An 11,033-nucleotide genomic window follows, 5' to 3' on the forward strand; every position below is an offset into this window, starting at 1 on the left:
ACTTTCAAACCGGGTACCACAAATATTATCTGGGCTAAACTAGGTTCAGTGTCTACAGACTCTGCACAAACAGATTTACAGCACAAGGAAGACAATCCAGTCCTCAAAATATCTCAATCATTTATTTCCTCTGCTGACAAAATCATAATCAACAAAATGCAGATGAAACGACACTCTGATTACAAAACAAAATCATCCAATTGTAACTTCAGCACCGTAAATCTATGAGTGTTCCGACTTCAGTCTATCCACCAAGCCAGACCAGGGCATGCAGCCGTGGGTTCCCGACTAGGTTTCATGGAGAACACTCACAGAGGAAAGGGGGTAAACTGGGATCCAATCTGCCACCCAACTGGGTACCATGGGTGCAATCGCCTACCCCAGAAGCTGCTCAAACCTTCTGGGTGAGGAAATTATCCCTGGCCAGTTGGACTGGGACAAATTGTTTTCAAATCAGAGTGTCTTTTTTCAACATCAACTTTAGTGAATTTTATGATTTTTTTTTTCCAGATACTTTTCGTTTAAGGATTAAAAACAATAATTTCAGCTGACAGCATTGAAATTAAGTTGTTCCTTACTTTTAAATGATATTTTTAACGTTTAGAACAATACTACGAACAGTAAATTTCTGAAATTTCGGAGATATTTCCTATGTTGTGCAATTTATACATGGTCAGGCAATTTTTTCTGTACACGTACATTGTTCCGCTGATATTAAAAGATCACAATAACCATTTTTACAACAGAGTCGTAATATAGATAATATCATGCAAACAATTTGTTTTCATGTACTATTATCCAGTAGGCGCAAACATTATTTTGCAAGCAAGTTTTGGTTCACCAGTTTGCTTGCACTTTTCTGGCCTTTATATAAATGTCATTATTACTATAAAAATTCTCATAAAAATTTAAATACTGCATACTGATTTCATCTTAACTTGTTTGTGCTAATTCTCAGAATTATAGCCAAAGCCAAGTAAACTTCTTTCTACAACAATCACTTGATAAGTTATTTAGTTCAAAAACTAATCAATGTATAACTGCAAAAATAATGGTGGGTAGTGTAGATTTTTTTTTTTAATTTAAAGCTTATTGCACCTACTTTCTGAGAATGGAACTCCTAAAAAATTAATCTTGAGTTGAAGGAAATGGAGTTTGAACGAGCTGCACAAGAATGTGTATAAGCGAATCAAAAGCTTTAAAATAATTCTGATTTCTGTTGTCATATCATCAAGATAAGTATTATCAGAAACATTAGCTTAAAAACTGTCTTGTATGATTCTCCCTCCATTTGAGGTTTCACATTCCAATGAGGGTATTTTCACAACTTTTTCCATTCGTGATTTAAAAATCTGATAACTTTTTCGTCGTCAGAAAGGACTTCCTCAGTGTGGGTAAAAAAAAAGTCTTTCTCTAAAAAGACAGATGCACCATTATAGACTAATCTGGCGATCGCTAGAACTGAGGTAGCACTAGATGCACATGCATGTACCATGTGTTTTTAATTTGAGGCACACATGTAATTTGAAAACCCTATTGGTCGAAGGACCACTGGGGTGGGGGGGGGGGGGGGTGGGGGGAGTGGAGGGTAGGGTAGGGAGAAGTGGGGCACAGTGGGTGGAGGGGGAGTAGGGTAGGGTTGGTCCAAGACCAGATTTGGATTATTCCCCTTAAACAGCCGGTCCGTGACGGACAAGGTCTCTGTCAATGAGATGAATCAAATCGAGTCTTGGCAACATTGGCAACGCTACCCAGGAAAATTCTGAGCATACCTTGCGAGCGCTATATTCAAGCTAATGCATGCGCATGAGGTACGCTCAGAATTTCCTGGGTAGCGCTGCCAATATTGCCAAGACTAGATTTCATTCATCTGGTTGATAGAGACCTCCACCGCAACGGCAACTTAACGGCATCTGCTGCGGGACTGGCTGCAAAATAGGGGAATAAAAATCCTGCCTGTGACCAATACGAGGGGTTTGAGGGCACTATGTGGTTCTGTTAGGAGCCTCAATGATGCGCGGCTTGTCAATGATTTGGGCCGTACGGTCTCCCTTCTCCACGATGCCAATGATCCAAGCCGTCTTCCCTAGCTTCTCCATCTCCTTGCAGAAATCTGCAGCTTGCTCCCTGGGAAAAGCTATCAGAAGCCCGCCTGTGGTGATAAAAATTGATGAAATTTTTGCAGAGCTATTCATAAGATGGAATTTGCATCGGGTCAATGTAATTAAATATTGGGTTTTGCCCCTCACTGATGTATTTTATAAACACTGTGTACTCAGTCTTGTCCCGAGTGATTGTGAGAGATGGTTCACAAACTACTCGGGTGGGACTTGAACCTATGACCTCCTGCTTGCTAGTAAAGATGTCTTACCACTCAACCACCGAGCTTGCCAGGGTCGGCCGAGTATACAGATTTAAGAAGTTTGTCAGTGAACAGCAAAACCCCATATTGAAGGTTGCAGAAAAAACACCATCAATGCAAAAAGAACGATGTACATGTAGTATACATTGAGTTTGGAAAGAATGGTTTTGCCTCATAAAACTTTGAACAGCCCTGCTAAAATGTTTACTTCCCAAATACTACACATTTTCGCTTGCAGCAAACCCCCCCCCAACAAAAAAAAGCAACGTAAAGGTTTATAAATTTAAGAATGACAGAGTTAAAGTATTTCCAACAGTGCCATAGTTTACCTAGACTTGACGAGCAAGAATTGACGTATCAAAACAGTGCCCTGTGTATTCGTCCTGTGCTCAGGAGATGGTACTGTATGAGTCTCACTGAACAGTTTTTGTTTGCATTTCAACAATTTAAAGCAGAGTAGATCATTTGCAGCTCTCCAAAAAGTAACTGACGAAATTAATGTTGAAAGGCATACTTCGTTTAAAGATGGTAATGGCTCTAAACTCCCTGTGAAATTATTCTTTCTGGCATGCTGTCATTTTGAAGAAAACAATAACAGAAGGTCATTTCCAAAGATGCATCTAAAGATGCATTTTTGGAAAATTCTGTTAGTAGTTCATTTTCGAAGCTGTGAATGGGTTCGCGAGCGGTTGCTATAATTCATCGGTTCAGTGCATGACATCGCGTAGTTGCAATCAGCTGAATGAGAACGTGTCCTGGACGCTGATTTCGGCAATTTCAAAACACGACTCTGCAATTTTGAATTGAAATGGTGATCCTAGAATACTGATTTCTCAGAATCTACAGCATTCACTGAGCTTAAACTTCATCAGGTTAGTTGTTATAAGCTACCATCTTTAAATTGTGAGCACTTTTGTTGCTTCAAATGAAAAAAATGCACAAATGACAAATGATATACTCTACCTTTAAATGGCACAATTCTGTAAAGCGATTTATACAAAATCTCAGCTTCATCTCTAGCTCAGGTTTGGTTAGAAATTATTAGTGTCCAAACCAAATGGAAAAACTTTCAACTTTAGTCTCGTTTCACAGTATTTGGTGTTCCTGTAGTAACAAATGGAACTAGCCTGTGTCCCTGAAGACAGGGTAATACAAATTTCAAAGAGCCGAATCTGGATAAAAATTTTCGATCACTCTACTGTCAACATACCTGATGTTTCGGCAGAGTATCCCTGGAGCAACTTGAACATGCCCCCGCCACTTTTCGCCACAGAAGGCATCTTGGAAATGATGGGTAGGTTGTGGATGGCGAACTTGACTTCATTGCGTTGGATCTGGGCAAGGTTTTCCGCGTGTCCCAGGATGCCAAAGCCCGTCACGTCGGTTGCACCGTGGGCTCCGTAGTGGCTCATTAACCTGGCAGCTGAATGAGATGGGAAAATTAGCAAAAAAAACCAGCAAAGATGAGAACAAATACAAATTCACATTAACCACAACAACCTTCGCGCCATACACGGTAAACCAGGGCTCTAGCATGGGTGGCATGGATGGTTAGTGCGTAAAGCACTGGACTCTCACAGCTGTGGCCCGGGTTTGATTCCTTGCTCGGGTCATATGTGAGTAGAGTTGTTCGTTAATTTCTCCTGTGCCACGAGGGTTTTTCTCTGCGTTCTCTGGTTTTCCACCCTCTACAAAAAAATTAACACTTTCGATCTGGCTGTACTCCATGGTCAGACATGGGTCGTATATCGGCTGCCTAAGGCGCCTTTACATGCCTTGGGCTCGACCACGTTGTAGCTGCGTCCTTCGCAATTCAGCATCTGTTGCGACTACGGACAATAAGCCCCCCAAAGTTATTTATTTATTTATAAATGCGATGGGGAAAAGATTTCTATTGTTAGTGAAATTAGGACCAAGTTTTTGGCATGTTTTACTGTCCCCACAATGTCTTTGGGCCCTATGATAGCCGTCTTTCAATGGGTGTGTGGTCCCCATAACTATGGTCGAAGTATTTGTGCGCACATGCCACGTGTCCCGCGCATGAGTGGCCATGAATTGACACCCACTGTTCATTTACGGAGTACATACATGTACTCCTTGCTAGAATGAACCGATGGTGAAATATTTGACCAGGGGTGAAAGCACTGTGTAGATTGTAGGATTCTACCCTTCCCCTGTCTACTTCAAGGCTCAACCAGGGTTCCAAGCACTTTATGAAAACAAAATTAATTTCCCCGGATATTACCCAGAGAAATTTCCAAAGTTTGATGAGAAATAATTTAGACTTTCAAATTATTCACACTTAATAAAACACTAAACAGCCAGCACAGCCAGCCAATCAGTAGACACAACTTGGACACATGGCACAAGACGCACACACATTAAACTGGTGAAAACCTTTCCCTTCTGGGTCAATGCCAAATCTCCTGAGTTGTCCCTGACTTTATGTGTTTTTCCCAAATTCCCTGAGTTTTGTCCTGGCTGGAAAATTGAAAACTCATTTTCGAGGTTTTTCTCTGATATCCAGAGTGGCTGGGAACCTTGTCAAGTACGAAAGAGAATTGTCTTCATTTAGGTAACTCTCTATTGCCGACGGCAATGTCTTGAAGGGAAGATACAACATTTGCAAACATCACAAAACGAAATGATCAAATTATCACAAAATACCATACTAGATTGTTAGGGAATGACAGTCCACAGCATCCTGTAAAATCATGGCTCCTGGTGTGCTGACATTTTTCCAACGCTGGTCGGCCGACCAGCGTTGGAGAAAACTGGCTTTTTTGAAAAAACTGCTCCTACTTTTTCATAATTAGTTATTCCGCGTTTTCTTTGCAATTGATTACACAACTGTGAAGGGGTACAAGCCTGCTAGACTGATTCTCTGACCTTACAATTCCCCAAAGTCTATAAATTCTCCATTTCATCTTAAATGGGGTCAGGGAACCAGACTACAAGAACATGAATGTTTTTTTTTGGTTTTTCCAGCATCTACAAGCCCAAAACGTGAAACAAGTCATTTTAACAATATTTGCTTTAACTTACTAATCCTCCAAATCGATTTATTTCTGAAAAGTGCAGCAAAAGCAAATGTTGTACTTTCCCTTTAATTACTTGGCTATGGCTAGCAATTACACATGTGCCTATAGGAGCAGCTGAATCCACTCTCCATAGGCTTGTATGTTTAACTGCCAGCCATAAATGTAGCCACAGCTATAGCCATAGCCATAGCCATAGATACAGCCTGTCTCACCTTCTACATTGAGATCTGCCATGTGATATTTAGCCTCTTCATAGGCAGTCTCCACTTCTTCCTTGGTCACCACGGCGCTAATCTTCTTCCAGTCATCCGGGTTGGACATCCACTGGTAGGCGTTGACGGCCACTTGGGTGCCTAAGGGTTTGGTGAGGACTAAGACGTCCCCAACAACGGCATTGTCAGGGCTGGGGGAGGGGGGGGGGAGAACAAAGACAAACCATTAGGGTTATGTCAGATGGGCTGAACATTCTGTTGGGCACTGAGAGAAACTAGGGGTTCGGCAAGGGCTGAAATGTCAGGACTAAGATAATTCCAGTGACTTGCAGGTTGGGTTTGGATAATAGGTTAAAGACCTAGACTTCGACCCTAGATGAGAGTTTTACACACAGTTTTATCTAGATACTCTTCTTTCAATTTCAAGACTTCATGCATGCATTTTTGATACTTTTTCAAGACTTTTTTTGCATTATTTCAAGAAAGTAATTGTAGCACTACTTTCAAATGTTTAAAAGCCTACTGTCCCACAGCCATATAATAATTAGGAATGAAACCAGTGAAGACTTGATACTCCGTAACAAGAATAAGCAAGCCTAGTAGAGCTGGTCCTGGAATGGCTGTCCGCTGGAAGGCTGGTCATGCATCTGGCATTAAAAGGGTAATCCTATACAACAGCACTGCCCGACTGACAAGCAACAGCAAGTCAGAGAGGTACAAAGAGGACTACAGGCTGGCCCTCTGTGCCAGCCAAAAAAAGGAAATATATCAACTGAAAAAGAAGAAAACGAACTTACTAAACTATTTGGTTCGGCATGCAGACACTTGTTCCAACACCACCAATCGTCAGCCAGGGGTTGATGACTGTTTGACCTCCTCTGACCTTCGTCCCCGCCTTGTCGGCATTATCCTAAGATTTCGATAAATAACTTGCAATTGAAAAAAACAGCTCAAGGAAACAAAATCTAAACAACCTTTGTTTTTTTACATAAACCTTATCATCTCCCAAAACTTACTTCAATGCTGATTTCGGAACCAAGCTGTATGAGTTTTATCGATTTGTGCTTATTACCAGTGGAAAGTAAAATGTGGTTTTCTGACTTGAACAACCCAACCTTCCCAAATAAAAAAACTTGGTTTTGCTTAATTTTGATTGATTCAAATACTGTAGGGCTCTAGCATCTAAAATGGGGCGGCATGTCTAAATTTGTAATTAAGTGCCTAGGTTAATTGTTCCATCAGGTGACTGCACATGGTTCTAATAAGAATGTATGGAGAATTAAGATTATTGATTTAGACTTTAATAAGTTTGAGGTGCATAGGTGTGCATTGCAGTATCTACTGCTATATGAGATTCAAGCCCAGCAAACTTGGTGATCAAGTGGTTGAGAAGTCTGTCGAGATGTCTTGTGAACTTTTTCTTACATGCATGCTGTGGAACTAAATATACAGTGCATTTATAACTTAATTTGGCAAAAAAATAAACTAGACTATATAGTTATTATATATGAAATTATCATAGTTTTTCTGGACTTTGTGGTGAAAATCACATTTAGCAAGCTAACCCCTCCTGCATTTTTAAGGGAATGTACATCATTGGCTTTTGCTGTAATTTTCAGAAATGAACTATGTGAGGGGTTAGTATAACAGATCAAATATTGTTACACTGACATGTTTGAAGTTTCGTGTTCGAAAATGTTGGAAAAACCAAGAAAACAAAAATGTTCAAGTAGTCTGGTTCCCTGACTCCACTAAAGATAACATGGATCAATTTATAGATGCCGGACAATTGTAAGGTAAGGGAACCACTCTAGCTGGCCTGCACCCGTTCATGAACATGTAACCAATAGCAAACAAGATTTGGACTGAAAAAAAAAGGGTAAATTTGGAGCAGCAGTTGAAAAATAGTTGGAATTTTCCAACGGTGGTCGGCCGACCACCGTTGGAAATGTATACAAAAATACCATTTTCTTGAAAATGATTTCACACCAGGTGCCATAATTTTACAGGATGCTTTTACTGTCATTTACCAACATCCTAGTAAGGTATTTCGTAAAAACTTGGTAGTTTTATTTTTCGATGTTTGCAAATGTTGTATATTCCCTTTAACTCGGCTCTACATATCTCGGTTACTCTTCATACAAATATTCTTTCCTGTTTCCTCTCCTCCGCCCCCTCCCCCCCCCCCCCCCCCCCCCCCCCCCCCCCCCCCCCCCCCGACACCAAACTGATTTCACCTACTTTGAAGCCCTTCATCATAAGAGGGATGACGGTTTCCCGTTCTTTATCACTGAACTTCTGTGGCACGCCCAGCAGCATCAGCATGTTGTCGCAGTGGACGACGCCCGCTGCGTACAGGTCACTCAGCACGTTGGCGCAAGCTATCTGGCCCTGATTTTATTTAGTGAAAAAAAATAGGTCTGATCTTTCTTGGTCCTTTAAAATCAACCAGACTTGGGAGAATTTGTAAATGTTGTGTTACTTTACATGAGGTTAATAAACAAATGTCCCTAATAACTGTTTCAAGTCAGTTTTGTAGCCAATCACAAGTCTAGTCAAAAGTAAAATGTGAGTCCTTTCACGAGTCCAGTTACAAAGTAACAGGGGAAGTGAAGAATATGGAATACCGCATTAAAATCCCTTCGTATGATAATTACTAACCAAATGTACTGACTGCTTTACGTTTAAGATGCACAGGGAATAACAAGTTTAACATGCACAGGGAATAACAATGTACTCGTACATAAGAAATATTGCTACGGAAAGTAATTTGACCAGTTAAAACTACTTCATGCTATTGTAGCAGATAGGAAATTAAGTCGAATTTTTCTTACAAAAATTTCTCTCTCTCTCAAATGGGCCTTGGTCTTCACAAAGCCATGAACACAAGGGACTAATGTTACAGACCAATCGGAGCATTCTATCACTCACGCTAGGCCTTCTTCAATGGCGAAAGCAATGTTTTCGCTTCGTTCAAGGCAGTTGCTTTGTACAATAGCTGGCAAAATGCTTTCGCCATTGAAGGGGACCTCTATGAATGTACAGTGATGTGATAGCATGCTCAGATGCCACATCCCCTGAAGATAAGTGGCTAATAAACCTAACCTTCCCAAATCCTCCTAAATCCTCAAAATGGAGGATTTTGCAGGATTGAGGCTATCTGGCAAAAGTGTGTGGCTGATTTCGGAGGATGCACTGTGTCAAGGTCTTAGGCCAGACCTTGTGTTGTTTATGCTCAGCCGTGCATAAATTTCGGCCTTCATAATTATCCTTGAAATCATCCGCACTGCTCCAGGATGTCACTGGCTCTGCTTCAACATATTGACAGTGATTGCTGGAGGATTTTGCAGAATGGAGGCAGTGGTCACCCCTCCAAGGACCACATTCAAAAAATAATGGAGGATTTTGGAGGATTGAGGCTTCATGCTATTTTTACATGGAGGCAGTCGGAGGATTTTGCAGGATTGAGGTTGCATCCTAGCAAAAATGCCTAGGGATCGGGTTAAAGTGAGCAATGATCCTGCTTCACGTGTTTCCTTTGTTTTTTCTTCTTCACATCTTACCATAACATATGGGTCATCAACAAGTGGGTAAAAGAAATCAGTGCTCTCAACAAGATAAAGCCCTCCATACTGGAGTGGTATGATGCAGCAGTCATTTCCAATTCCTGGGGATAAAAAAAAGACAATGATATTTTTCAAATAAAAAGAAAAAAGAAAACCATTTTCGGAACAAAATGAAATGATTTTCTGACAAACATACAGTACCTTTGTCAAAAATATAATAATATCAAAAATCCAACGTCTTGATCCAAACAAATCCAAAGATAAAAACCCTAATAATAGTATTACATATCCAAAACTCCAGCATTACTTTTACTAGCTTTAGGATCCCTCTATTTTTTTCACATTGATATTTCACTGAGTTGACCGTTACGCACGCCACAGTCGACACTTGTCAACCGAGTGGTTCTCGGACTTGTCCTCCAATTCTATAAAAAATCCTTCAGAGCCATCAGAAAGAACGAAATAAATGTGACCTTTATCAACATGACCAACTGTTTAACTTTAAGCATGGAGCTATAAAAAGGAAGTAAAAAAATAATAATAGATTATCAATGATTATAGACTACAGGGGTCCTAAAGTAGGCTAACTAGGCCTACAATACAACAAAAAAAATCTGAAGATCCAAAAATCCCCAAATCAAAAATTACAAATTACAAGAAATCCCTTCTATTTTCTAATAATAAATATAGGGCTATTTTCATCCACAGACAAAATTATACAGCCACTTCCCAGGGAAAGAATGTTGCATCCCGACGCCACTTTTTTTCATCATATAAAATGATATAGCCTAGGCCTTGGGCTAGTCATTTTAATGAAGGTCAGTCATTGCAAAAATGTTGAAAAGACATGAATCTGGGCGATTGTCTGAATCTGGGACTGAGAAACGTTTTGCAATTTTGTTAGAAAATAGGCCTAGGGCCTACTTAGTCTTTGAAAATGCACTCGACTCTCCATAGACTTTGTACACAATTCCCCAAACAACTGAACAAGTGGATTCCAGATGATATGCCTACATTCTTTCCCTTCCCGGTCACTGCCGGTTCCAAACATTCTTTCCACTTCCAGCAGCTTACCAAAATGCGGCAGCTGGGCAAGAGTCCCATCGCCTGTCCCGGTCCCAACCTCCTCCACTCCCACTGCCGTCGAGTCCCCACCCACTTCGTGCCCCCTCAGTACCTCCAGAAGTTTGAGCAGCTCCTTCTGGGGCACTTTGCAACCTCATCCTTTCAGCTGGGTAAATTTCGTCAGGCGGAAATCTTTGTCAAGTCCGTGCTCGACTGGGTCGAAAGGCAGCCGTAAATTGGCCATGATGGCCGGTACACCAGCCCTAAATGCCCGGACGTTCCAAAGCTGCTTGAGAAATTGCATAAACTACAACTTCTTACAAATACAAGCAAGAAAACGAAGAACTCTGATGCATGCTAGATACGTCTGCAACTCCTCCTCTAGCAGCCGTCGCGTAGTCTGCAAAGCTTTCCCACAATGCATTGTTCACCAGGCTATTTCAGGATGTTGAATTATTTAACACCTTCAAACAGCTCATTTATCATTTTCGAGCAATAACCACTATTAAATCTAACTTATTTTCCACAAATATATTTAATCTTCACTTTGTTTGATACACACTAGGAAGATATTGTGTAACTCGTTGTTTCTACGAATTGGAATAATGCGACAAGGTACAAATGCTTATTACTACGAGTAGTTCATTTACTAATTTTTCCTAGCTAGGGAGTTGTCTCAGTACATATTAAAGGGAATATACATCATTTGCTTTTGCTGTAATTTTCAGAAATGGATGGAATTGGTGGGTTAGAAATATATAGCAAATATAGTTACACTGACTTTTTT

General features: G+C 40.6%; 1 protein-coding gene across 1 annotated transcript; it reads right to left on the reverse strand.

Moving 5' to 3' along the window:
* Positions 1-100: 100 nt before the first annotated feature.
* LOC119726639 (inactive selenide, water dikinase-like protein) lies at positions 101-10,661 on the reverse strand. The gene is made up of 7 exons (XM_038198395.1): positions 10,256-10,661; positions 9,179-9,282; positions 7,857-8,006; positions 6,413-6,525; positions 5,616-5,806; positions 3,573-3,785; positions 101-2,152 (listed from the first exon to the last, which is right to left on the reverse strand). Exons 1-7 carry the CDS (start codon positions 10,548-10,550, stop codon positions 1,986-1,988), a joined length of 1,233 nt encoding a protein of 410 aa, XP_038054323.1. The 5' UTR covers positions 10,551-10,661; the 3' UTR covers positions 101-1,985.
* Positions 10,662-11,033: the final 372 nt, after the last annotated feature.

This window comes from Patiria miniata, unplaced genomic scaffold, assembly GCF_015706575.1.
Source record: "Patiria miniata isolate m_02_andy unplaced genomic scaffold, ASM1570657v1 HiC_scaffold_2, whole genome shotgun sequence".
Classification (NCBI taxonomy): domain Eukaryota; kingdom Metazoa; phylum Echinodermata; class Asteroidea; order Valvatida; family Asterinidae; genus Patiria; species Patiria miniata.